The 25,323-nt window shown below is 39.9% G+C and overlaps 4 protein-coding genes across 4 annotated transcripts in view; all 4 read left to right on the top strand.

The window, feature by feature from the left end:
* Window positions 1-25,323, top strand: part of LOC443731 (TCR VDJC BV5 BJ1) — a 188,089-nt gene that overhangs the window by 3,088 nt on the left and 159,678 nt on the right.
* MGC64344 (Trypsin) lies at window positions 4,144-7,164 on the top strand. The gene is given in 5 exon segments (NM_001086301.1): window positions 4,144-4,211; window positions 5,389-5,539; window positions 5,875-6,128; window positions 6,224-6,360; window positions 6,982-7,164. Coding segments are annotated over 5 exon segments (732 nt in total). The 5' UTR covers window positions 4,144-4,171; the 3' UTR covers window positions 7,132-7,164.
* LOC108695979 (trypsin) lies at window positions 13,243-16,185 on the top strand. Its single transcript, XM_018224936.2, has 5 exons — window positions 13,243-13,343; window positions 14,541-14,691; window positions 15,058-15,311; window positions 15,407-15,543; window positions 15,947-16,185. The coding sequence occupies exons 1-5, from the start codon at window positions 13,259-13,261 to the stop codon at window positions 16,094-16,096; spliced, it is 777 nt and encodes a 258-aa protein (XP_018080425.1). The 5' UTR covers window positions 13,243-13,258; the 3' UTR covers window positions 16,097-16,185.
* LOC108695981 (trypsin) lies at window positions 21,078-22,716 on the top strand. The gene is made up of 3 exons (XM_018224940.2): window positions 21,078-21,296; window positions 22,210-22,346; window positions 22,521-22,716. The coding sequence occupies exons 1-3, from the start codon at window positions 21,167-21,169 to the stop codon at window positions 22,668-22,670; spliced, it is 417 nt and encodes a 138-aa protein (XP_018080429.2). The 5' UTR covers window positions 21,078-21,166; the 3' UTR covers window positions 22,671-22,716.

Genomic DNA, 25,323 nt, shown 5'->3' with positions numbered 1-25,323 from the left:
AAATCCTTCTCAATTAAAGGGCTACACATTTAAATGAACTAGTATGATGCAGAGAGTGATTTTATTTTAGGTTTTTTTTTTCATTCATTTGTTTCTTGTTCAGCTGCTCCCTAGTTTGGAGTTTGAGCGTCTGGAAAATAAAAAGGAGACGCCCTGAATATAAAGATAAGCAATAAAAAGTTTCAGTAATAATAAAATTATAACTATCACGGAGCAATTTGTTTTTGGCTGAATGGGTCAGTGACCCCTATAGGAAAGCTGGAAAAGAAAATAATTAAAAACTAGGCCAATGGAAAAATTGCTAAAAATGATACTTCATGTGAGCTTCCCCTTTAAGTACACCTTATTGCATTTATCAACATTATCAATACGACTGTGTAACTGGACTACTGAGGGAACTTTCTCTACTTGGAGTAAGGTTCTTAGTGGGGTCCCTCAGGGCTCGGTATTGGGGCCACTTTTATTTAACTTGTTTATTAATGACTTAGGTTAGGCAAATCCTTGATGGAGAAGGAGCTGGGGTACTGGGGTACTGGGGTACTGGGGTACACTCCCTCTATTTCTTTCTCAAGTGAGAATTCAATGACTCAGGGTCCAACACTGACTTTGCTGGAGCTCGTGTGCTGCTGTGTCTGTTGCCAAATGTGACATTAAATCACTATTTTACCTTGTGCTCAATAATCCTTAGTGTTTAAAAGGGGAACTAAACCCTAAAAATGAATGTAGCTAAAAAAATTTCCTATTTTATATAGTGAACTTATTGCAGGAGACTAAAGTTTGAGCTTGTCAATAGCAGCAATGATCCAGGACTTCAAACTTGTCACAGGGGGTCACCATCTTGGAAAGTGTCTGTGACACTCACATGCTCAGTGGGCTCTGATTGGCTGTTGAGAAGCTAAGCTTAGGCTCGTCACTAATTATCCAGCAGAAAATGAGCTTCCCTGGCTGTAATATAAGCTGATGCTACAGGTTTGCTGATTATTCAATTCTGATGCTAATTGCACTGGTTTCTGTGCTGCCATGTAGTAATTATGTGTATTAATTAGTGATGGGTGAATTTATTCGCCAGGCGCAAATTCGCGGCGAATTTGTGGCGAATTTGCGCGATTCACCGTCAGCGAATAAATTCATGAAATGCCCCTGCGAATAAATTCGCGAAACGCCCGCGTCAAAAATTCGCCGGCGTCAAAAAAAAATTTCCGAAAAAACGGGCGCCGGCGTCGAAAAAACGGGCGCCGGCGTCAAAAACGGGCGCCGGTGTCAAAAATGAGACGCCGGCGCCATTTTGCGAATTTTTCACCGTTTCGCGAATTTCGCGTAAAATTTGCAAATTTTTCGGCGAAGCAAAACGGCGCAAATTCGCCCATCACTAGTATTAATTACTAATCAGCCTTATATTGTGACATTTCTATTCTATGTGTACTGTATATTGTGAGTGGCTCCCTAAGCTCAGTAAGTGACAGCAGCACAGAGCAAGTAGAAGTAGTAACCTCGGCTGTATGCTGCAAATGCACGGAGTTTGTCAGGTAAAATGGGAGACCTGGAATTAATTGCTCTAAACATTATGATATAATTGGTATCACTGAGACCTGGTGGGATGAAACATGTGACTGGATTGTGAATTTAAATGGTTACACCCTTTTTAGGAGGGACAGAGGGATTAAATAGCGGGTGGAGGAGTGTGTTTGTATGTAAAGCCTGAATTAAAGCCATGCGCTAAAGAAATAACAATAGCTGCCACTGGTGAGGGTGTAGAATCCCTCTGGGTAGAGATTTTGACTGGGCAAAAGGTAACAAAAAGAATTCTCATTGGTGTATGTTATAAAACCACCTGGTATAAGTGTCGAGTATGAAGCCCAGCTACTCTTGCAGATACAAGCGGCTTCACAGCTGGGTCACGTTGTTGCTATGGGTGACTTCAATTATCCAGACATTGACTGGGTAATGGGGTTGCTAAGACAGAAAAAGCTAGTAGGTTTGTAAATATGCTGAATGACAACTTTTTATTCCAGCTCGTTCAAGAACCTACTAGGAATAACTCTCTTTTGTACCTTGTAATAACTAACAATACTGAACTCATCTCTAACATTTGTGTGGGTGAGGGGCATTTAGGGAATAGTGATCATAACATGGTCTCCTTTGAGATTCTGTTGCAGAAGCAATTCTATAAGGGAGTAACTAAAACACTACATTTCAGACGTGCAAACTGTGACAGTATAAGGGCATCTCTGCAACATATTAAGTGGGAAATGCTTTTCACAGGGTTAAACACAGAACAAAAAAAGTCTTTATAATAAATCTACTTGTCAGTATATTCCACTTGTAAGCAAGGAACGTCGTTGCAAAGCAAAACCTTTTTGGTTCAATAGAAGCGTTGGTGTTGAGGTGGGTAAGAAAAGACCTGCTTTTAAGGCTTTCAAGTTATCTGGTACAGCCGAAACATTTATAAGGTACAAGGAGGCCAATAAATCATGCAATGAAGCTATAAGGCAAACTAAAATTGCTATAGAAAAGGATATTGCAGCAAGCAGTAAAAAAAATCCCAAATTATTTTTTAAATATGTTAATAGTAAAAAAGATGAAGCAGGAATGGGTGGGACCCTTACTATCAGAGGGGAGTCAGCTGGTTGATGAAAACAAAATAAAAGCGCAGATTCTGAACTCGTATTTTTCATCTGTCTACACAAATGAGGAACCAGTAAGTGAAGGTTTCCTTATTAACAGTCCCAATTCTAGTAATACAACTAATGATGCATGGTTCACACATGAGGAAATTCAAAAGAGACTAGAACATGTTAAGATTAACAAAGGTTCGGGGCCAGATGGTATTCATCCCAGGGTAATTAGCGAGCTTAGCTCTGTGATTGCCAAACCTCTTTACTTAATTTTTCAGGATTCATTGAGATCTGGCACAGAGCCGAGAGACTGGCGAATTGCTAATGTGGTGCCACTATTCAAAAAAGGATCCCGTTCTCAGCCTCAAAACTATAGGCCAGTTAGTCTGACGTCAGTGGTAGGAAAGCTTTTCGAAGGGTTAATAAAGGGTAAGATACTGGACTTCATAGCAAATCATAATACTATGAGTGTGTGCCAGCATGGTTTTATGCGTAAGGCTACAAAGATAGACTACAAAGAGTGGTGGTAAATGGAACATTTTCTAATTGGACCAGTGTTGTTAGTGGAGTACCGCAGGGCTCTGTACTAGGTCCCTTGCTTTTCAACTTGTTTATTAATGACCTGGAGGTGGCCATTGAAAGTACTGTTTCTATTTGTGCAGATGAGACTAAATTGTGCAGAACTATAGGTTCCATGCAGGATGCTGCCACTTTGCACAGTGATTTGTCTAAACTGGAAAACTGGGCAGCAAACTGGAAAATGAGGTTCAATGTTGATAAATGCAGGTTATGCACTTTGGCAAAATAATATAAATGCAAGTTATACACTAAATGGCAGTGTGTTGGGAGTTTCCTTAAATGAGAAGGATCTTGGGGTCTTTATAGATAACACGTTGTCTAATTCTGGGCAGTGTCATTCTGTGGCCACTAAAGCAAATAAAGTTCTTGTATAAAAAAGGGCATTAACTCAAGGGATGAAACATAATTGTGTCTCTTTATAGGTCCCTGGTGAGGCCTCATCTGGAGTATGGGGGCAGTTTTGGACTCCAGTCCTTAAGAGGGATATAAATGAGCTGGAGAGAGTGCAGAGACTAAGTGCAACTAAACTGGTTAGAGGGAGGGAAGAGTTAAATTATGAGGGGAGACTGACAAGGTTGGGGTTGTGAGGGGACATGATTAGACTTTTCTTTTAATTCAGTTTAATGGCGATGTAAACCTGACCCTTCCAATAGCTACAAATAAAATCAGTTACAAACAACCGTGTGTTTTGTGGGATCACACAAGTCTGTAAGGTGCAAAACAGAAATAATCTCCATAGAACCAATTAAATGTATCGCAGATGGCAATGAGCCCACTCCATCCATACAGATTCCATAAGCAGAACAAGGTCACTGATAGGATATTTATGTTCTATATGTGGCAGCTGGGACAAATTTCCATGTTGGGGAAAAACACACATGATAAGTAAAAGGAAAAATTGATATGGTCTGTCTCACATATAAATACAACTCTCTTCTCCACCATCACCACCTCACAAACTGCTACTGATCTCCACCATGAAGTTTCTTTTGCTCTGTGTCCTGCTGGGAGCGGCTGGTGAGTCCTCAGCCTACTAGAAATGAACAACCTTTTTACTGGCAAATACACTGCAAATGATATTACTGCTGGGCAATTCATTAGTAGGGGTGTAAAAGAAATGTCATCATTTGTATAGAAGGGGTTCATTACTATAAGGGCAGTCAGGTTATGGATTCTCTACCAAGAGAGGGGAATGAGTGATTCATTGGTGGGAAGGAAAGGAGATCTCACCATCAGCATAGGAAGGGGTTCTTTACTGTAAAGGACAGTCAGGTTATGGCATTCTCTACCAAGAGAGGGGAATGAGTGATTCATTGGTGGGAAGGAAAGGAGATCTCACCATCAGCATAGCAAGGGGTTCTTTACTGTAAGGGCAGTCAGGTTATGGGATTCCCTACCAAGAGAGGGGTATGAGTGATTCATTGGTGGGGAGGAAAGATTTCACCATCTGGCTGAAAATGATCCAGATATCAAGTGGGAAGGTTTGAAAATCCTGACAGACAAGGACAGCATTGCTTTGTAGACTCATCTTTCAATGGGTCTCCATGATCTGGCCTGAGGCATGGGTGGCTGACTAGACATTGGTTCCCAGACTGTGGAACAACTCACTCTGGAAGGGGCAGTGAGGCTCAGCATGTTAGGGTAAGATGGGTGGAGAACACTTTGTTGCTCCTAGATACCTTAGATACTTTAGATACTTGAGAAAACTTACTTGAAGTGAAACTGAAGTGACAGTTGGGTTAAAACGTATTTGCTGCCACTCAATTCTCTCAAAATTCTCATTGCTGTAACTAGTCACCAGGCTTGATTATTGAAAGTGAGAATTGTCCATATGGACATAGCAGCCCTATGAAAGCAGATCTGTAGGTCCTACCACTTGCTTCATACCCTATGGAGATGCACCACTCTCTGCTTCTGTCTGCTCAGATGGAATTACTCATAGACTTGCCTTGGCACGGCTGGAACCCAAAACACTTTGTGCCCATAGAGTATCATTACAATTGTCATTTTTGCAGCAAGTGCATTTTTTCACGTGGAACATTCAGATTTCTTATACAGTAAATTAAATAAGGTGATTACAAATGTGGGAAACAGAATGAAATTCTAGATGAGACTATAGGCTGTGCCAGTGCCACCCAGCGATTCATGTACCTGTGACCGACTCACCACTCATTGACTTTCCTTCTCTTCCCAGCTGCCTTTGATGATGATAAGATCATAGGGGGCGCCACCTGCGCCAAGAGCTCTGTCCCCTACATCGTCTCCCTGAACTCCGGGTACCATTTCTGTGGGGGGTCCCTGATCACTAACCAGTGGGTCGTGTCTGCCGCTCACTGCTACAAAGCGTAAGTCATGGACATTATGGACTTTTAAGGTTGGAGACCTTTAGAAACGTTCCTCAGAGAGTCGTTGAGAGGAATGGATACTTCCATTAACTCTTCTCTCTCTGGTTCTATGTGATTGTGTCACATCCTATTTAGAATACTGGGGTTCTATGGAAGTGAATGAAGTTAAGAAGAAATATTAGCAGCAACTGTCAATGGAGGGCTTGAAGGACACAAAGTCCTTATCTGGAAATAACCTCAATGCTCTGTGATGCACATTTATGTTCTCATGTCCTTCTCTGTCTATAAATATATTGATCTGTACCTGTAACCTCCTATTAACCCTTTCCTTGCAGGAGCATTCAGGTCAGACTGGGGGAACACAACATCGCTCTGAGTGAGGGAACCGAGCAGTTTATCAGCTCCTCAAAGGTCATTAGACATTCTGGCTACAACTCTTATACCTTGGACAATGACATTATGCTGATCAAGCTCTCCTCTCCTGCCTCCCTCAATGCCGCTGTCAATACCGTGCCACTGCCCTCCGGTTGTTCTGCCGCTGGTACCAGCTGCCTGATCTCTGGCTGGGGCAACACTCACAGCAATGGCAGTAAGTCAGCAACTCACTTACAACACAACGTTCACAAACAGGGGAGCAGTAAGACTAAAGCAGTGCATCTTTTAATGAATGTGTCCTACCTTTAGGCAATTATCCTGACCTCCTGCAGTGCCTGAATGCCCCCATCCTGACTAATGCCCAGTGTAACAGTGCCTACCCAGGGGAGATCACCGCTAACATGATCTGTGTTGGCTTCATGGAAGGTGGCAAGGATTCCTGCCAGGTAAGTCTCCCCATCCCTGTAGTACTGATTCCCCATGAGTCACAAGGTGGCCCTCATGAGGCTCCCAGTTGAAGTCCATGGAGGGAAATGTCAAAATGTCATTGAAAGAAATTCTATGGGTTTTTTTTGTAAAATATGTGCTGGGTCCTGTTGTGTTTGTTTCTAATAATTCCAATAAATTCTACAGGAATTTGCCCAAATACTATTTAGATACTGCTGAGAGTAAGCTGTGCCTCGCCAAGGTTTTACCAAAGATACATAGTATTCCCATTCATTAGTACAGAGGCAAAAGCAAGTATTGTGCAACAGTCACCAGACAATTAGAGGGCAGCTTAGAGCCACTAACAAGAGCTCATGTTGTGTAGACATCAACCATGGAACATCCATCAACCATGAAAGGTCCAGTTAGGAAAATTTTCTTCTAAGATAGGAATCTGCAATCTGCATGTGCCACTCAGGCTTAAATATATATATCAGCAAGTCTCCAAGAACTTTATCAGACACCCAAGAACTTGTCAAAAGCTCATCCTGGACATAATTGTCCCATCATGCAATGTAGCAAAATATCTTCTATTCTTACATTTTTCAGCATAATCTATAACGGTCTATCTTTTTCCCCAGGGTGACTCCGGTGGCCCCGTGGTGTGCAATGGGCAACTGCAGGGTGTGGTGTCCTGGGGCTATGGCTGTGCCATGAGGAACTATCCTGGTGTCTACACCAAGGTCTGCAACTACAACGCCTGGATCCAAAACACCATTGCTGCCAACTAAATCCCTTACTTTCCTCAATAAATACATAATAAAGTAATGATTTGCCATATTTTGGTTTTTATTCAACACAATGCAATTTGTTAGCTAAAGAATCAAGAAAACAACACACATAAGGAGATATCTCTGAACATTGCTGATGTATCCATACACTTCTATATGAAGATAGAAAGTCATTCTAGGGCAGTTCTGGGTAAAAGCGACTGAAGGACAACCCTAAGGATATAAACTACAGATCAGATACAGATCTATAACAAAAAAATTGGTCCCTGTAGTTGGGAAGGAATAAATAGACCACAGATCTCACACTTTCCTAAATGTCTCGTATTTATCTGTGAGTAAGTTAGTTAGTCTTTCATTATGTGCAAGAAGGATCAGTGATAGTGATTAGACAAAGTAATGAAGTAGTTAAAGTAAAAAGTTGTGTGACCTGCAACACAAGGAATGTCATTTATGTGGAAAGTTGTAGTTGCGGTTACCAATATGTGGGGGAAACAAACAGGCCTATTAAACGTACAACATTGGAACATGGAAATGGTATTCTTAACATTATGTCTTTTATTAAAGGGGACCTGTCACCTTACAGGAGAACTAAACCCCCCGTTAATCAAAAACCCCCATCCCCTTCCATCCATTGCCACCTCACTGCTTTCTCCCTCCTTAGTAACTCTGTAGAAAAAGTGTCATGTACCTTGTCATATTCATGCAGAGTATTAGGGTAGTGCAGCGGAGCTCTCGGGCGCCATCTTCTGTATCTTCTGGTTCCCAGTGGAAGTGAGCGCCGGCAGGGAGCTGTTCCGCACATGGGCAGTTGGGACCATTCTGGTATTTGTGCCTACTGTGCATGCGCGGAAAGCTCCGAAGATTGCCCAAGGAATTATAATTATAACAAGCAGACAGGAGCCATATTGTGGGGACACAAGTCTTGTATCATCTCAGAATCTTGTTTGTGCAGCAGAATGGGGGAGCTGATGTCCATCCCCATGTCCTGGTTACACAATTAAATGGTGAAGAGATTGGGGGAATGTGGGGAGAGCAGTGACATGTAGGAAGTGCTGAATGGAAAGTGAAAGTAATTGACTGAGACATAGAGGAGGGGCAGGCGATATTTGATTGACAGCTGAGATTTTTAAATGTGTTTACAACAGCTATGGACACTTTAATAAAAAAAAGAATTTTGGATTTCATGTTAAATTTGAAAAAGACTTTTATTATACAGTTTTTTTATGTGTGGGTGACAGGTATCATTACATTCTTCATTTGTTAACTTTCCAATTCCACTATATCGATAGCAAAATGCTATCTCTTGTGGTAGAGATTCTCTTTTTGGCCGTTTTAAACACCTAGTGTTGTCAGGATAGTGCCTGACAGATAATGAGAAGTCTGCCTCCTTGTTTTGATTGACACCATGAAACGTTGAAAAAATGTTCAGCTTTTCATCCTCAACAATCAATAGAAAGTGTCGATCAGCCTCCAAACTCTTCTTTTCAAAAACCCTTAATGAACTTGGGGGTGAAGATGTCCCCTCGCATGGTTCTTCTTGAGTTTCTTCAGCAGCTGTCATTAAGGATGAATTATCTGCTGGTTCCATAGAAATATCTTCATTGTGTGATGTTTCCTCTGTAATGTCTATTCTCAAAATAATGAAGAACAAGGTGACTCAGAAGATTCAACCTCTTCAGGTAGAACATCAAGATCTACTCTCCCAGCTTTCTCAAAATAGCTCTCCATTTTTTGTCAATGTTCTGGTTCAATACTTTGCCTTTTAGCTTTTTCTTATTCAAGTTTGTGATCAACAAACCCACTAAGCTGTTTTCTTTTGTCAGTCAATATCAAAGGAAAGCTGGAAGAAAATACTCAATCCATGAATGCAATGGCCTCACACAAAACACAAAATTCCCATCTGCTGATGGATTTTAAATTAACAGTAGATAAGGGAGAAAAAAGACATTCAAACCAGTGATGTTGTCTATTCCCAGTAGAAGAAAGGAGGTTCCGGTGAAATATGCAGAAGGGATTGTTACAGGGAGAGCTGTGAAGATGTGGAATTGTACAGGCTGATACATTAGATAGGTATAAGGAAGGGTCGGATGCTTTATTCGCCAATAGCTCCTCCCAGCAGACAGGAGGGAGCCAATGAGATTAGAGGAGGGAAAGGGGTGTTACAGGGAGAGCTGGGAAGTGAATCAGGGGTACAGGCTGATACATTAGATAGGTACAAGGAAGGGTCGGATGCTTTATTCAACAGTAGCTCCTCCCAGCAGACAGGAGGGAGCCAATGAGATTAGAGGAGGGAAAGGGGTGTTACAGGGAGAGCTGGGAAGTGAATCAGGGGTACAGGCTGATACATTAGATAGGTACAAGGAAGGGTTGGATGCTTTATTCAACAGTAGCTCCTCCCAGCAGACAGGAGGGAGCCAATGAGATTAGAGGAGGGAAAGGGGTGTTACAGGGAGAGCTGGGAAGTGAATCAGGGGTACAGGCTGATACATTAGATAGGTATAAGAAGGGGTTGGATGGTGTTTAGCAAGTGAGGGAATACAGGGATATGGGAGATAGCTCATAGTACAAGTTCATCCAGGGACTGGTCCATTTTGGAGTCAGAAAGGAATTTTTTCCCCTCTGAGGCAAATTGGAGAGACTTCAGATGGGTTTTTTGGATTAACTGGCAGTTAGGCAGGTTATATATAGAATTAAGGTTGAACTTGAAGGACGTGTGTCTTTTTTCCACCCAACTTTCTATGTTACTGTGTAAATGTATATTTTCCCCACACATCTCTAAGGAGGATGAATTCACAAGTCTCCTTCAGTGAACTGAATGTCCTTAGCCACTGAGTCCTCCCTGGACACCTGAACAATATTGGGGCTTATAGAGCAAATCAGCATAAAGCGCCACCCTCACAATCAGCACCAGCGTCTGTTCCTCAATACTAACAGCTCTTTAGAACATCACATCCAATGTCCACATGTCTTTATAGCCAATTCATTTGCTAGATTGTACATGTTGTTCAAGTTCAGCAGCACCTTTTTAATATCTATGCAGAGATCTGTCCCTTGTTTTCATAATCCCCAGCTTTTTGCTCCAGTGTCAGTTAAATATTAATTATAAAATAAAAAGCCCCTTTTTTCAGATTTGGATTTTTAGCAGCTTTGTATAATGAATCTCTAAATATCTGAGGTTTTTGTTTTCCTTTAAAAAAACGTTTTCCCTGTAAAATTGGAGCTTTAATAGATAGGCGTCTAGATGTAAGAGGTGTCCGCTTGCCACCCCTAAACATCTCGCAGCCCTAGGCCGGGACCTGGTGGCCTATTCCCAAATCCAGGCCTGGAAGAGGCAGTAGAATTGTATTAACTAATCATATAAAATGTATAAGAAGTCTAGTAATTAACATTAAATGGCTGAATATCCAATTCTTGTGAATAACTGGAGGAGGAAACACTTGGGCTCCTTCACTGTAAGATCTTTATTGGGTTATTGATCTCTATTGAGGCAAAGAAGAGACAGTGGTTGGTGACCATCAATACACCATCAATGTTCAATATTAAACAAGCTGAACCTTAGCTCACAAGTAATTATTTAAAGATACAATACACACATTAAACTCTTACTTGATTATTCTCACCCCCCAGGAACATAATTATCTAATGAGACTTTTGGGGGAAGGTATGGCTTCTCCAGCAGGCGCATTACACCCGCTCTTAGTCCCGATCCATTTATATTCATTGTTACATTTCTAGATTAAACACTCATAAAGTACTAAATGTTCCCTCCCAATATAACTATGAATGCAGAGGGGCAAATGACCCAATAATCCAATAATCTGGCCCCTTGGTAGGATTTCAACAATTATTAGACAATTATCAGGTTCATGGCTATCGTGTGAATGAGAAGGAAAAGTCTTTTTCAGTTGAAGCCGAGTTCTCCATAAATCAGTTCATTTTGAATGTTTAAAAAAAAAAAGGAAATTAATTTTGATTTTTAAAAAAGAAGGTTTTTGACTTTATTCTCACTCATCCAATGGTTTGTTTAAGTCTTCCAGAAGAGCTTTGGAGAAGCCGCACACCACACAAACCCAAAGATTCTTATCCTGGTGCCCAGCGATAGAGGAATCGGCCACCTCACAACAAGAGTAAGAAGAATTTCACTGGCCCACAGGAGTGTGTATATCAGGGGCCTTAACTGTCTGCTCACATAAAGCAGTGGTAACTCAGACAACCCAGAAACAGCAGGTCCCTGGTTCAACTCCAGGCAGGAGATCACTGACTCTTTCTATTCTGATATCGGGTGGGTTTTTTCTTTTGCAGAAGGCTACTTTCTGTAGTTAAACTGCAGAGAATCAGTCCAGCAAAGCCACTAACATTTTTGGTATCAATTTGAAACATAATATTTGTACTTGTATTTGTACCTGGATAGAGAACTGGCTAAAAGATAGACTACAAAGAGTGGTGGTATATGGAACATTATCTAATTGGACCAGTGTTGTTAGTGGAGTACCGCAGGGCTCTGTACTAGGTCCCTTGCTTTTCAACTTGTTTATTAATGACCTGGAGGTGCCATTGAAAGTACTGTTTCTATTTGTGCAGATGAGACTAAATTGTGCAGAACTATAGGTTCCATGCAGGATGCTGACACTTTGCACAGTGATTTGTCTAAACTGGAAAACTGGGCAGCAAACTGGAAAATGAGGTTCAATGTTGATAAATGCAGGTTATGCACTTTGGCAAAAATAATATAAATGTAAGTTATACACTAAATGGCAATGTGTTGGGAGTTTCCTTAAATGAGAAGGATCTTGGGGTCTTTGTAGATAACACGTTGTCTAATTCTGGGCAGTGTCATTCTGTGGCTACTAAAGCAAATAAAGTTCTTGTATAAAAAAGGGCATTAACTCAAGGGATGAAACATAATTGTGTCTCTTTATAGGTCCCTGGTGAGGCCTCATCTGGAGTATGGGGGCAGTTTTGGACTCCAGTCCTTAAGAGGGATATAAATGAGCTGGAGAGAGTGCAGAGACTAAGTGCAACTAAACTGGTTAGAGGGAGGGAAGAGTTAAATTATGAGGGGAGACTGACAAGGTTGGGGTTGTTTTCTCTGGGGGAAAAAAGGCGCTTGTGAGGGGACATGATTAGACTTTACAAGTACATTAGAGGACATTATAGACAAATAGCAGGGGACCTTTTTACCCATAAAGAGAATCACGTACCAGAGGCCTCCCCTTCAGACTAGAGGAAAAGAAGTTTCATTTAAAGGAACAGAGTAGGGGGTTCATCACAGTGAGGAGGACAGTGAGGTTGGGGAATGCACTGCCGGGTGATGATTCAGTTAATGACTATAAGAGGGACTTGGATGATTTCTTGGACAGACATAATACAAAGGCTATTGTGATACTAAACTCTATAGTTAGTATACTGTAGATATTGGTGTATATATTTGAAATATGAGAAATGTGCATGTAAATATGTACAGTATAGTTCAGGCCAACGTTTCAGTCTCCATCTAAGACCTTTGTCAAGACCCTACAAAGTAATTATTTTTAATAGTTAAAAGTTCCCGGTGTGCATCTGTTTTTCAAGGATTTTTTTGTATAGCTGATAGCACCCGGGTCATTTGGTATTCAGCGTGGAGTGCTGGAAGTATTTTTGGATTATATATTTATAAAGTACAGTATATATATATGGGTCGGTGTGAGTGCATGTATGGGCACTGGGTTTCATTTGGAGGGGTTGGACTTTTTTCAAACCAACTTAACTATATAACAATTTCTTCTGTAGAATTGACACTATGTGGCCAAATGTTGTCTGCCAAGATTCTATTTCAGGATTAGTCTTTTATCATTTTAAATTGAGAAATATATTGACCTCCCCAAGGCTAAAAACAGGACAACACAGTTGTTTCCTGTGACTCTATGAGTTTGAACAGCAAAACATAAATAAACTCCATAGAAAGGACAAAATTAGAAGCAGCTGTCAAAGAAACACCTTTATCTCTATCTACAACAAGGTCACTGATAGGCTTATACTCATTTATGTTCTAAATACGGCAGCTGGAAAATATTTCCATTTTTGGGAATAACAAAGGTGAAAAATAAGAGGATGAAAATATCTGTTTAAGTTAAAGTATAAATACCAAATGTTTCTCCACCATCACCATCAACTTCTGCTACTGATCTCCACCATGAAGTTTCTTCTGCTGTGTGTCCTGCTGGGAGCGGCTGGTGAGTCCTCAATCCAAAAGGGTCGGGACAATTAGACTGGTAGAAATACAAACTGAATCCTACTGTAAGAGGGTGGGGCAAGAAATGATTTATTGGTGAGGGGATAAAAGAACATAAACATAAAAAGAGTTTCTTCACTGTAAGGAGACTCCCTACCAAGAGAGGGGAAGATAAAAACATTCTTGAATGGAGAGGAATGTAGATTTAACCATCCGCATAGGAAGACATTCATCCCTGTAAGGACAGTCTGATCATGGGCTTCCCTGTCAAAATCGGGAGTATTCATTAATGCAGAGTAAAGGTGGGCCCAGTTACCAGTTGGAGCCATTATAATGTTTGTAATATACCACATTAGCTTGGAGGTACAGATGGGCCTGTTTCCCCATTTATACATTGTACATCCAGAGAATCTCACACAAAGTCACAGACACTTTTAGCAGATGAACCTTCAGATGTAACCTCCCCAATATTTAATAAAAAAACTAGGAATCAAGTATGCTATTAAATATATATATACAAATAAACTGTAGTATATAAAGAATCAATACAGGAACAATAAACTATGTAATTATACAATTATATAATTACAGTTATTAGTCCATTTAAAACATCTCCTCTGGTAGATAGATAAATAGACAGATAGATAATGATTGATAGATAGATAGACATATGGATGACAGATATATGATAGATAGATAGATAGATAGATAGATAGATAGATAGATAGATAGATAGATAGATAGAAAGCTAGACCGACTGACAGACTGATAGATAGATGGACAGACAGACAGGTAGGTACTTTATAAAACAATTATAAGATTTAAAGAGAACATTACAGTAGATCTGAATACCAGCTGTACCCCAATGCAACAATAATGCAGTTGGTTGTGGAACAAACCCAAGGCAGCAAGTTGACTGCAATACTCATTGGGTGTGTGACACACTTGACAAAGGGCTCCGCCCGAAACATGTTGTGTAACTCTACCTCCCAATAAAGAGTATTGCAGTCAACTTGCTGCCTTGGGTTTGTTCCACAACCAACTGCATTATTGATACATTGATTTGGGATATCGAACACAGGATAACCCGTGGAACTAAACCAACAAAGACTTTTGGTGAGCCGCACCCATTCCTTTATTTGAAGTACCCCTATGCAACCCAACCTCTTTTATTCATAGACTTTCCTTCTCTTCCCAGCTGCCTTTGATGATGACAAGATCATAGGAGGCGCCACCTGCGCCAAGAACTCTGTCCCCTACATTGTCTCCCTGAACTCTGGGTACCATTTCTGTGGGGGGTCCCTGATCTCTAACCAGTGGGTTGTGTCTGCTGCTCACTGCTACAAAGCGTAAGTCATGGACATTATGGACTTCAGTGAAACATTCAGATTCCCTTTAAGGCTGGAGACCTTTAGAAACGTTCCTCAGAAAGTCGTTGAGAGGAATGGATTCTTCCATTAACTCTTCCCTCTCTGGCTCAGTTCTGTGTGATTGTGTCACAACCTATTTAGAATATTGGGGTTCAATGGAAGTGAATGAATAAAGTTATGGAGACATATTAGCAGCAACTGTCAATGGAGGGGTTGAAGGAAACAAAGTCCTTATCTGGAAATAACCTCAATGCTCTGTGATGCACATTCATGTTCTCATGTCCTTCTCTGTCTATAAATATATTGATCAATACCTTTAACCTCCTATTAACCCTTTCCTTGCAGGAGCATTCAGGTCAGACTGGGGGAACACAACATCGCTCTGAGTGAGGGAACCGAGCAGTTTATCAGCTCCTCAAAGGTCATTAGACATTCTGGCTACAACTCTTGGACCTTGGACAATGACATTATGCTGATCAAGCTCTCCTCTCCTGCCTCCCTCAATGCCGCTGTCAATACCGTGCCACTGCCCTCCGGTTGTTCTGCCGCTGGTACCAGCTGCTTGATCTCTGGCTGGGGCAACACTCTCAGCAATGGCAGTAAGTCAGCAACTCACTTACAACACAACGTTCACAAACAGGGGAGCAGTAAAACTAAAGCAGTGCATCTTTTAATGAATGTGTCCTACCTTTAGGCAATTATCCTGACCTCCTGCAGTGCCTGAATGCCCCCATCCTGACTGATGCCCAGTGTAACAGTGCCTACCCAGGGGAGATCACCGCTAACATGATCTGTGTTGGCTTCATGGAAGGTGGCAAGGATTCCTGCCAGGTAAGTCTCCCCATCCGTGCAGTACTGATTCCCCATGAGCCTTGGTGCACATTTCTTTTCCCCTTGAAATCCACATGATAAAAAGGCTTTAAATAGACATTTTCTGGGTGTCTCACTTTTCCAGCATGTGTGCACGATCCTTTTCAATGATACATAGTATCCTATGCTCTATGTTCTTAATAATTCCAATAATCTTGATACTGGAATATGGCATCTTAGAACCCCAAAACAAGAGCAAACACACATGTCTCCAGCAACTCTCCAAACCCCATAACTACTTCATGTCAAACTCTCATGCTGGATGTAACTGTCTCTCTTGTAAAGCAATGGAAGGTGCTGTGTCTCTTTCCTTCTCTCCTTGTCAGCATTTCATAATCTATAACGGTCTCTCTTTCCCCCCCAGGGTGACTCCGGTGGCCCCGTGGTGTGTAATGGGCAACTGCAAGGTGTGGTGTCCTGGGGCTATGGCTGTGCCATGAGGAACTATCCTGGTGTCTACACCAAGGTCTGCAACTACAACTCCTGGATCCAGAGCACCATTGCTGCCAACTAAATCCCAGAACTTTCCTCAATACTGTGATTGTTTCCCATATCTTGTCTCATTCTTTTTGTAAAATGTCTCAATAAAGGAAATCACACTGATGTGCCCATATACTGTACGTGTCATTTACGCTACAATACAACATGTTCAGAATGAAATATCTTTCCTTAAATAGGAAGGCAAAGTAAAATATACCGTATATACTCGAGTATAAGCCGAGTTTTTCAGCCCCCAAAATATGCTGAAAAACTCTACCTCGTCTTATACTCGAGTCAAGCGCAAAAACGGTCGCCGGCGTCTAAGAATAGTCACCGGCGTCCAAGAATAGTCTCCAAGAATGGTCCATGAATGGTCGCCGGCATCCAAAAACGAGACGCCGGCACCTCCAATGGGAGCAGAAATCCTCAATTTTTTGATTGAAACTTACCAGAAGCTGCTGCATTTCTCACCCTCGGCTTATACTCGAGTCAATAAGCTTTCCCAGTTTTTGGAGGTAAAATTAGGTACCTCGGCTTATACTCGGGACGGCTTATACTCGAGTATATACGAAGTATTATGGAATTTGTTGTTCTGCCCCAGCTGACCGTTACACATATTTTTATCACATATCATATCAAAAGCATTGTCTTTACTTGGTTGGTTAAGGCATTTTGCGTATCTGGTAGAGAAGGCAGAAAAGTTTGTACCTAGCCAGACTTAACTTCTAAGCTACTTCTTTTTTTTTTTGTTTGAAATATTTTTTTTTGGTTTTCACAACAAACCATAAAAATCATTATGATAACAAATAGTATGCAAAATAAGAAGATTAATACAATGACATATTATACCGAATGAAGTAATATGTAAAATAAAATAGAAACTAACAAGAACTAACTATCACTAACTAAGCCAGTGGACGCATAGACATTCTGAAAAGAAAAAGAAGAATACTTCTGTTTCTTAATAACTCAGATGTTTGATTTGAAGCATTTCACAACTATATGCTGTTAATAAGGGGTTACTAGTCAACGTTGCTCCTTTAATTATACTTAAATTACATGACTCCATGATGTGACCACAAGCAACTACTTAAAGTGACAATTCACGTGGAAATGACCTTTAGTATGATACAGACGTTGGAATATTAAGGGTAATTGCAACTGGTCTTTGTAGATTATATTATTATGTAGTTGCTAGGATCCCCTTTACATTAGCAACCAGACAGTGGTTTGAATGATGCACTGGAAGATGAACAGGAAACAGACTGAAAAAGACAATAAATAGAGAAAAACATTAAAGGGGAACTATTGCGAAAATGAAAATTTAATATAAGCTTCCTCATACTGAAATATAAATACAGTTAATTAAATATTCTGCATTGTTTCTGAAATAATCAAGTTTATCTTCACTATTCCTCTCTCAGCATCTGTTTCTCTTCATTCTGTCTTCATGCAGCAGTTGGGTGTCAGATATTCACTGACATAAATCCTGCATGTAGAGAGACATGATGTCTGGTGATTCAACATGATCCCCCAGCATACCCTTGTAGAACCAGTCTCTTGCCCTAATGGCTGCTATAAGCCATCCACATATTTGGCTATTTTTACAGCTACAGCTAAGAAACATGTTGGATGATGCCTGATTATTCGGCTGGATATCAAGTGAGCTGAGGGATGGTTTATACATGGACCTGTCATATACACATTACATAAAAGTCATAAGAATTTAACACTAGTGATGGGCCAATTTATTTGCCAGGCACAAATTCATGGTGAATTTCTGCGTTTCACCACCGGTGAATAAATTTGCTTGTGAAAACGATTAACGGACGCCCATTGACATTAATGGGTGCCGGCATCAAAGTTGACTTTGTTGATTTTGTACATGTCATTGGCAACATAAGCCCTGGGGAATTTCCCATTTGTTACCATGGGTTCCCATCGGCATGGCGCATGATTCGGGCATAAAGGCACTCAGGTAATTGATGAATGGTAATCAGTGATGAGTGAAATATTTTGCCATGTTTGCAGCAAAAAGAAATGCCCATAGACTACAATGTATTGTAAATAAAAAGTTGAGCAGCTTGGAAAAAGTTGGGCAAAAAACACCTATTGATATTAACTAATTTTGCAAATGTTTACTCATTTTGCACATTTTTGGCAAAGCAAAATGGGACTGAGTTGCTAGACTAGTAATATAAGGGTCCCCCAATTGAATTTGTACATCTTGATTGGAATTCCTACTGTATAAGAATTGTTTTAAATCAAATTTTCTTGTAGTTTTTGGGCACTGCTAAGGGATCCAGTGTGGCACCCTCATAGGCCCATTCCTTTATGCATATATACAAAGCCTGTCACTTACTGGGCCACCCGCTGTTTCATCAGAATGGGGTTTATTATAGGCACTATATAGACAAACGATTTTTTCTGTGGTTTGAGTAATTTGAATCAAATACTGTATCTTCAAAAATAAATGATTCACAGTGAATACAGACGGTCACTGCATGCAATTTCTGGATGCCATGGTATATAGAAAGACAGGGTCGCCTATAGGCTTCAGACTAAGTTCTATCAATAGCCTCTGATAGGAGCAGTTTCCTTCACTAGTTGTCGCCAATAACATCTATTGGACTCGCTACCCACGTCCCAGATGTTACATGACTTGTGACAATCAGGAAAGAACTATATTATTTTAGAGAAAGTCACCCTTTTCCTTCAATAAAATACCATATTAAATCAATTACCCTACTATAGGAGATACCTCTACTTGGCTAATTGTACAGAAATTGCCCTCAACCCAGTACCAATTTGTGTCTCACGTGTGTATAATCAATTCACAAGTTCATGAAATATAAATAAAAATATGGAACAATAAACCTTTAAAATATTTCATGAACTCAATTCATGAACACCAATTAATAAATACCCTACGGAAATTAATTGATACCCATAATGAATTAATTGCAAATCTATCTGTGTCAATGAAAGTGCCACATTTTTCCAAAATCACAAAAATGCCAGTGCAATAATAGACTGATAATTGATTCAAGTTAAAAGAAATTATCATGAATTATGCCAGACAGAAATCACCTTAAAGGAGAAAGGAAACCCTGTAGAAAAAACCCTGTACCCCCCACCCCATGTAGACCCCCCTCCCTCCTCCCCCATACTTTATACTTACCCCTCATCACACATTCTGGCAACGGACTTCATGGCATCCATCTTCTGGGTCCTCGGTAAACTGACTAGGAGATCGGTATGTCGGCGCATGCGCAGTTGGCACGATTTACCGTGCATGCGTCGAATTTGACGGAGATTGCTGATCTCTACAGGGTTTCCTTCTCCTTTAATAAATAGGATAAGAATAGAAAAATTGAAATAAAATAATGGTGGAGCTGTTCCCTTAAACTTCTATCCTCAGTTTTGCTAATCCCTGGGAATGAAGCCAATGGGCTGCGGTCACACAAATGACCTTTCCTAAACTACATGGGAGAGACTGTTTAACCTACAAAACCACAAACCCCATGGTTCTTAGAGGGAGAACAGCTTGAAGTAAAAGAATCAGGAGATCATTTCTGGCACTTTTATGATTGTGGAAAAACGTGGCACTTTAATTGACACAGATATATTTGCAATTATTTCATCAATTAATTTCCGTAGCGTATTAATTAGTCGGTGTTCATGAATTGAGTTCATGAAATGTTTTAACTATTTATTGTCCCACATTTTTCTTTATTTACATTTCATGAACTTGTGAATTATACGCGTGAGACACAAATTGGTACAGGGTTGAGGGCAATTTCTGTACAATTAGCCAAGCAGTGTCTGTGTGAGTGTTGGAAGATTTAGAGAGACTGTTATTTGCAGAATTCTGATCCTGCACTGGTAGAAATGGTGGTGGAACTCTGCTATAGTTTATATAAATAAACTGTTGCGTAGCCATGGGGGCAGCCATTCAGTTTGCAGTTGGGCTGTAGGCCTCTTGGTTGTACAGAAGATAACAGATAAACTGAGTAGAGTACAATGGCTTAAGTGGAGATAAATAGGGGCTAAGATGTCATTAATTCTTCCCTATGCATCTCTAAGAGGGAACAGAAATTCTACAAAAGGAATTTCACAAACACCTTCCTGATAAGTCTGAAACTGTATGGAAAGTTGTTTGCCCCTCTGTGTACTTTCCATCATCATCGTCCCAAGGCCACTTATATTTATACTCTGCGCTTCTATATATAGACATAGAAAGGTAAAAAGTCAAGGGCTGATCTTTAGGTTTGGGTATAAATATCAAAAGTTTCTCCTGCAGAACATCTACTTGGACACATCTCCACCATGAAACTTCTTCTGATCTGTGTGCTCTTGGGAGCAGCGGGTGAGTCCTCTTGCCAAATGTCTCTTACTTAATTAGTCTCTTATTCTCGCCTTTCTATTTTATGGTACAAGAGTACCCTATTATGTTATTGTTGTATTTTAGGGGAATGTCCTTACATTGGGTAAAGAGCTTTTAGCCATTTGTTAGTGCAATCTATTATTTTCCCTACTCTTCCACCATTTGCTTAACTACTATAAGTTTGAATAAATGTGACTTCTCTTCCCAGCTGCCTTCCCAGCTGCCATCGATGATGACAAGATCATTGGAGGTTCTACTTGTGCCAGGAACTCTGTCCCCTACATCGTCTCCCTGAACTCTGGGTACCATTTCTGTGGGGGGTCTCTGATCTCTAACCAGTGGGTTGTGTCTGCTGCTCACTGCTGGAAAGCGTAAGTATAGAGTCCTACATAATATGACCAGAACCATGGGGTTCTACTGGAATGATCAACATCATCATTTTACCAAAAACCTTATACAAATTATTCCTTTGCCATGTTAATTTCCAAGCTTATTCCCCAAATACAATCTCCTTTCCTGTGTATAGTAAATTACTCCATACATTTCCTTCTCCATTGACATTAAATTTCTGTCTATTTTACTTTACCTTAAAGGAATGTACAGGTCAGGCTTGGGGAACACAACATCGCCCTAAGTGAAGGAACAGAACAATTCATCAACTCTGCCAAGGTCATCAGACACCCCAACTACAACTCCAGGACCATCGACAATGACATCATGTTGATCAAACTTGCCTCTCCTGCCTCCCTTAACTCCAATGTGAATGCTGTGGCTCTGCCTTCTAGTTGTGCCGCCGCTGGTTCCAGCTGCCTGATCTCTGGCTGGGGGAACATTTCCACCACTACCTGTAAGTTATCTGAACAAGAATCTGTAATGAACAAATACCCACTTCTGTGGGTCAAAGTCTTAAAGAATAATTATACTGTAGCATAAGATTCTGCCCCTTGAACCTACAGCTCAGCCACAGTCCATGTGAGGTCAGATTCACGTCCCATTCACATACATATAAATTCTTCTTTATTTCTGAGTGGATAACTCTTTATCAGTCATGTATTGTGGGTCTCTGAGGAGAAAGTAAAAGAAGGTCCACAAAAATTAGAAACTGCCCAGTTTGTAAAAGATGTATTTCCTTTGTAGTTTGCCTTTAAATTCCAATGTAGATATCCTTGTAGGAACAATTGGAAAGATGTATTAAAAATAAATTCAAGTTTTTGAAAAACATCATCTCCAAAGATAAAAATAAATTGAATAAACAAATGTATTTGTTTTCAGGCCCAGTGTTTTGACTTCGGTCATTTCTTTGTTACCAAGGCACCTGCCCAACTGGCAGTGATGGGACAAGTCTACGCAAGGAAATTAGTAGCTGTTCCCTGAAGCTGCTTCTGAATAGGGTTCCTTGCTTTCGGTGGGGGAATAATGAGTGACTTAGAGTTAAGCTTTGTTGTCTAACCCACATAAAACAACAAACAGCCTATCTCTATGAGTGGCAGAGATTGGTGACAAAGAAGTCTCCCACAAAACTGACCCCATACAGAGACACAATCTCTACCAGCTGTGCGTTCCAGGGAAGACTGAAATGAAGATTCCCCTGGCAGAATCATTACACATTTTACTTACATTTTATAGGAATATAAACTAAAATTAATCTCTACTCAGAAACTGAACAAATATGTCTACTGTACAGCTCAACATGGGGGGTAAAATATGTACATCTCAGTTAAATGCTACAATATCTAGTCATTTAACTTTTTATTTTTTAGCCAATTACCCCGACCTTCTGCAGTGCTTGAGTGCCCCCATCCTGACTACCGCCCAGTGTTCCGGTGCCTACCCCGGGCAGATCACCAACAACATGTTCTGTGCCGGATTCTTGGAGGGTGGCAAGGACTCCTGCCAGGTAACATTCCATCTCAATAATGCCCCAATACTTAATTCTCTTATTTCAGTAATGCTTAATGCAGTTTTCAAGGTGACTCTCAGTCATCACCCATTTGCCTGAAGGTTCATCTTCCATAAGAAGTACAGCAACTTAATGTGAGACCTGTTCAATAACAATCTCTCCTGTTTTTAGGGTGATTCTGGTGGCCCCGTGGTGTGCAATGGACAGCTCCAGGGTATTGTGTCTTGGGGAATCGGTTGTGCCCAGAGGAACTATCCTGGTGTCTACACCAAGGTCTGCAACTACAACTCCTGGATCCAGAGCACCATTGCTGCCAACTAATCCTTTAACTTATTGGAAAGTATAATCTTTGGTTCTTGGCACAAATAAAACTCGCACAAGACTTGAAACAAATAAATATTTTAATGTCAGAACATTTACTGTTTTGTCTTCTTTGTATGTTAATTTTTGTAAGTCTCTTGTGTTTAGACCTGCAGCCAGAAATACTAAGAAACCAACAGGTATAACACACTTTCCGACCAACCAAATGCTGTTAATGAAATATCACTACATAGTTACATTTGAAAAAAGAGTTGAAAAAAGGCAATTCATGTCAACCCCTCCTAATGACCCCCAACACATAGACATACAGACTTACTGATACACTAAAGATCACTACAGTCTTGGGTATTCTGCTTGTCCAAAAAAGTTATCCAAGACCCTCTTAAAGTCATTTATAGAATCGGACATGATAACATCCTGGGAGGGCATTTTCCAACCTCACTGCCTTCACCATTTGCGATACTTCAAATGAAAGTTCAGCTCCTCTTGCTCTTTGTTCTCTTCTATTTCAAATTAAGTTTCTATCTGTCTATAATGTCCTCTAATGTAACTGTAAAGACTAATCATGTCCCCTCGCCAGTGCAGGACTGAGATACAAAGTACGCCCTGGTATTTCAAGTGGAAGCCCAGACAGCTCCCCGAAGTTCAAAATAGTGATTTTCTATGGCATTTTACAGTAGACCATTTTGCGTTTGCCAGAACCTACAGATTTCCAATAAGAGCCTGCCCCACGCGAATGTCTTTTCTCTAGAGTGACAACCTCAACCTTTAATCACAGATTCACTGCTCCATTTATTTTGCCAGTTTCCCTTGTTAAGAGCTAGAGCCCAAAACTGCACCTCATACTCAAGGTATGATCTTACTAGGGATCTATAAAGAGGTCATTAAAGGTAATGCCATTTTTTAGGGTTTTTCAAGTTTGGTAACACCCAGGATAAGACATGTCTGTTCAACTCAGTGTCCCAACCATGTATTTGCTGCCTTACATATTCTTGAAAACTGTGGTTGAATGACAAATACACTATTTTTCTTTGTATCTGTTATTTGATTAAATGCTAAGGCAAAAGTTTGAATCTCTGAGGGGAGCTTGAGTGGAAAAGTCAGACAACAGCAACAGATAAGGGTAAATAAAAAGTTAACCATTAGAAATCTCCCACAAGATAGAATTTATTGGAACTTCCAGTATGGTAAAAATAAAGGAAAGGGTCAGTTGAAGAGAATTCTTCTGCAGTCAGTTCAAAATAACATTAAGAAGAGTTGAGTTTTTAAATCAGCCAAAACTTACAGCTTGATTATACATTTTCAATAATATCCTGCAATTCTAAGACAACATTTTAGAATATCTTCATATACTTTGGAGTTTGCAAAATCCAAGGATTAAGTAGAATCCTTTCTATAGGGATTGCATAAGAGATATAATACTAATTATCAATATATTCCTTTTCTTCCTGTACAGAATAATTCCAAATGTAATGCTTCTTCTGCTTGTCCTTTTCTCCTATCTTGGAAAACAAAAGGCATCAAATTCATAAAACCCATTGTGGATGTTGATAATAGGGATTTGTCATCATGGCAGCCCCTTAAACTCCCAGATGGAGGTAAATATGGGTTATTACCAACCGAGAGGCTCCCACAAATCTATACTAAGCCCTAAGTGGTTGTCTTTATGTCTTTATATCAACATCCCATTTGGAAACCGCTTGCTACATTTATAGATGATCCAGCTATTGTTAATATCTGAAACTTAACTAATAATTTGTGGCTTCTTAACAGCGACCAAAGATTCTTTTTGGATGAAACCAGTATAAAATGGTCTCTATTTCTGGGTACTCCTATATTACCTGAGCATTTGACTTCATTTTTGAAGGCCTGTAACAAATTAATTGATACTGAAATATGGGAAGAACACAATTTTAGTTTTATACATTTAGCCATTAAAACTTTCAAAGTACAAATACTAATACTAAATACTAAAGTCATATTAATAATGTTTGCCCTGCTTTAAATATCTAAACTAAATCCATTAATATGTCTGCTTAACCTTCCAACTGATATCAGCAAATCATTTTAGTTTAATGGGAAAAGAAATCCAAATCCAGAAAAATTCCTTCAGTGTTTCTTTGAGCCAGTGTTTATAAACACAAGATCAATCCCCACCCACCTAGGAAATTGGATGTTTTCAAATATCTTTATGAATTATGTTCATCTGAGAGCATCACATTTAGATTTGGTAAATAGAGAAAAGAATACATGATAAAATGTTCTCCAGACTTTGACTTTTTTGAGTAATAAGGACAGAGAACACATTTCTCAGTTAAGATTCAATTATTCATTTAAATTATTTATTCAGTAGTTATGACAAAGCTTTTTCTATTTGGATTTAATGACCTTTGCTTGTATTAATTATAACTTGAAATGTTCAGCAATATTCATATTGCAGTTTCTGATGTGTGTGATAAGATCAAGCCTGTTTGTATTGTTCTTATTTGATGTTTTGTGGCATTTTTTTTATAAATGGCAAAACAAATTATTGAAAATGAAATGATATCCTGCAATTCTAAAAATGTTTTATCTACAGGCACTTACATCTTTAAGGATTTTAAGAATATAGAAAGATTCACTTACAATCCAGAATCTCAATCAAATAATAAAC

Source organism: Xenopus laevis, chromosome 7L, assembly GCF_017654675.1.
Source record: "Xenopus laevis strain J_2021 chromosome 7L, Xenopus_laevis_v10.1, whole genome shotgun sequence".
In the NCBI taxonomy this organism is placed as follows: domain Eukaryota; kingdom Metazoa; phylum Chordata; class Amphibia; order Anura; family Pipidae; genus Xenopus; species Xenopus laevis.
Note: the sequence above shows the minus strand (reverse complement) of the source record. Positions and strands in the feature narration are given on the sequence as shown.

What these genes read in the sequence shown, in the direction of transcription:
- LOC108695979 (XM_018224936.2), top strand. Translation starts at nt 13,259, where the DNA reads ATGTTTCTCCACCATCACCATCAACTTCTGCTACTGATCTCCACCATG. An exon ending in GCTGCTCACTGCTACAAAGC is followed by an intron (nt 14,692 to 15,057) that starts GTAAGTCATGGA and finishes CTTTCCTTGCAG; the next exon opens with GAGCATTCAGGTCAGACTGG. An exon ending in GTGGCAAGGATTCCTGCCAG is followed by an intron (nt 15,544 to 15,946) that starts GTAAGTCTCCCC and finishes TTTCCCCCCCAG; the next exon opens with GGTGACTCCGGTGGCCCCGT.
- LOC108695981 (XM_018224940.2), top strand. Translation starts at nt 21,167, where the DNA reads ATGTTGATCAAACTTGCCTCTCCTGCCTCCCTTAACTCCAATGTGAAT. An exon ending in GAACATTTCCACCACTACCT is followed by an intron (nt 21,297 to 22,209) that starts GTAAGTTATCTG and finishes TTTATTTTTTAG; the next exon opens with CCAATTACCCCGACCTTCTG. An exon ending in GTGGCAAGGACTCCTGCCAG is followed by an intron (nt 22,347 to 22,520) that starts GTAACATTCCAT and finishes TCCTGTTTTTAG; the next exon opens with GGTGATTCTGGTGGCCCCGT.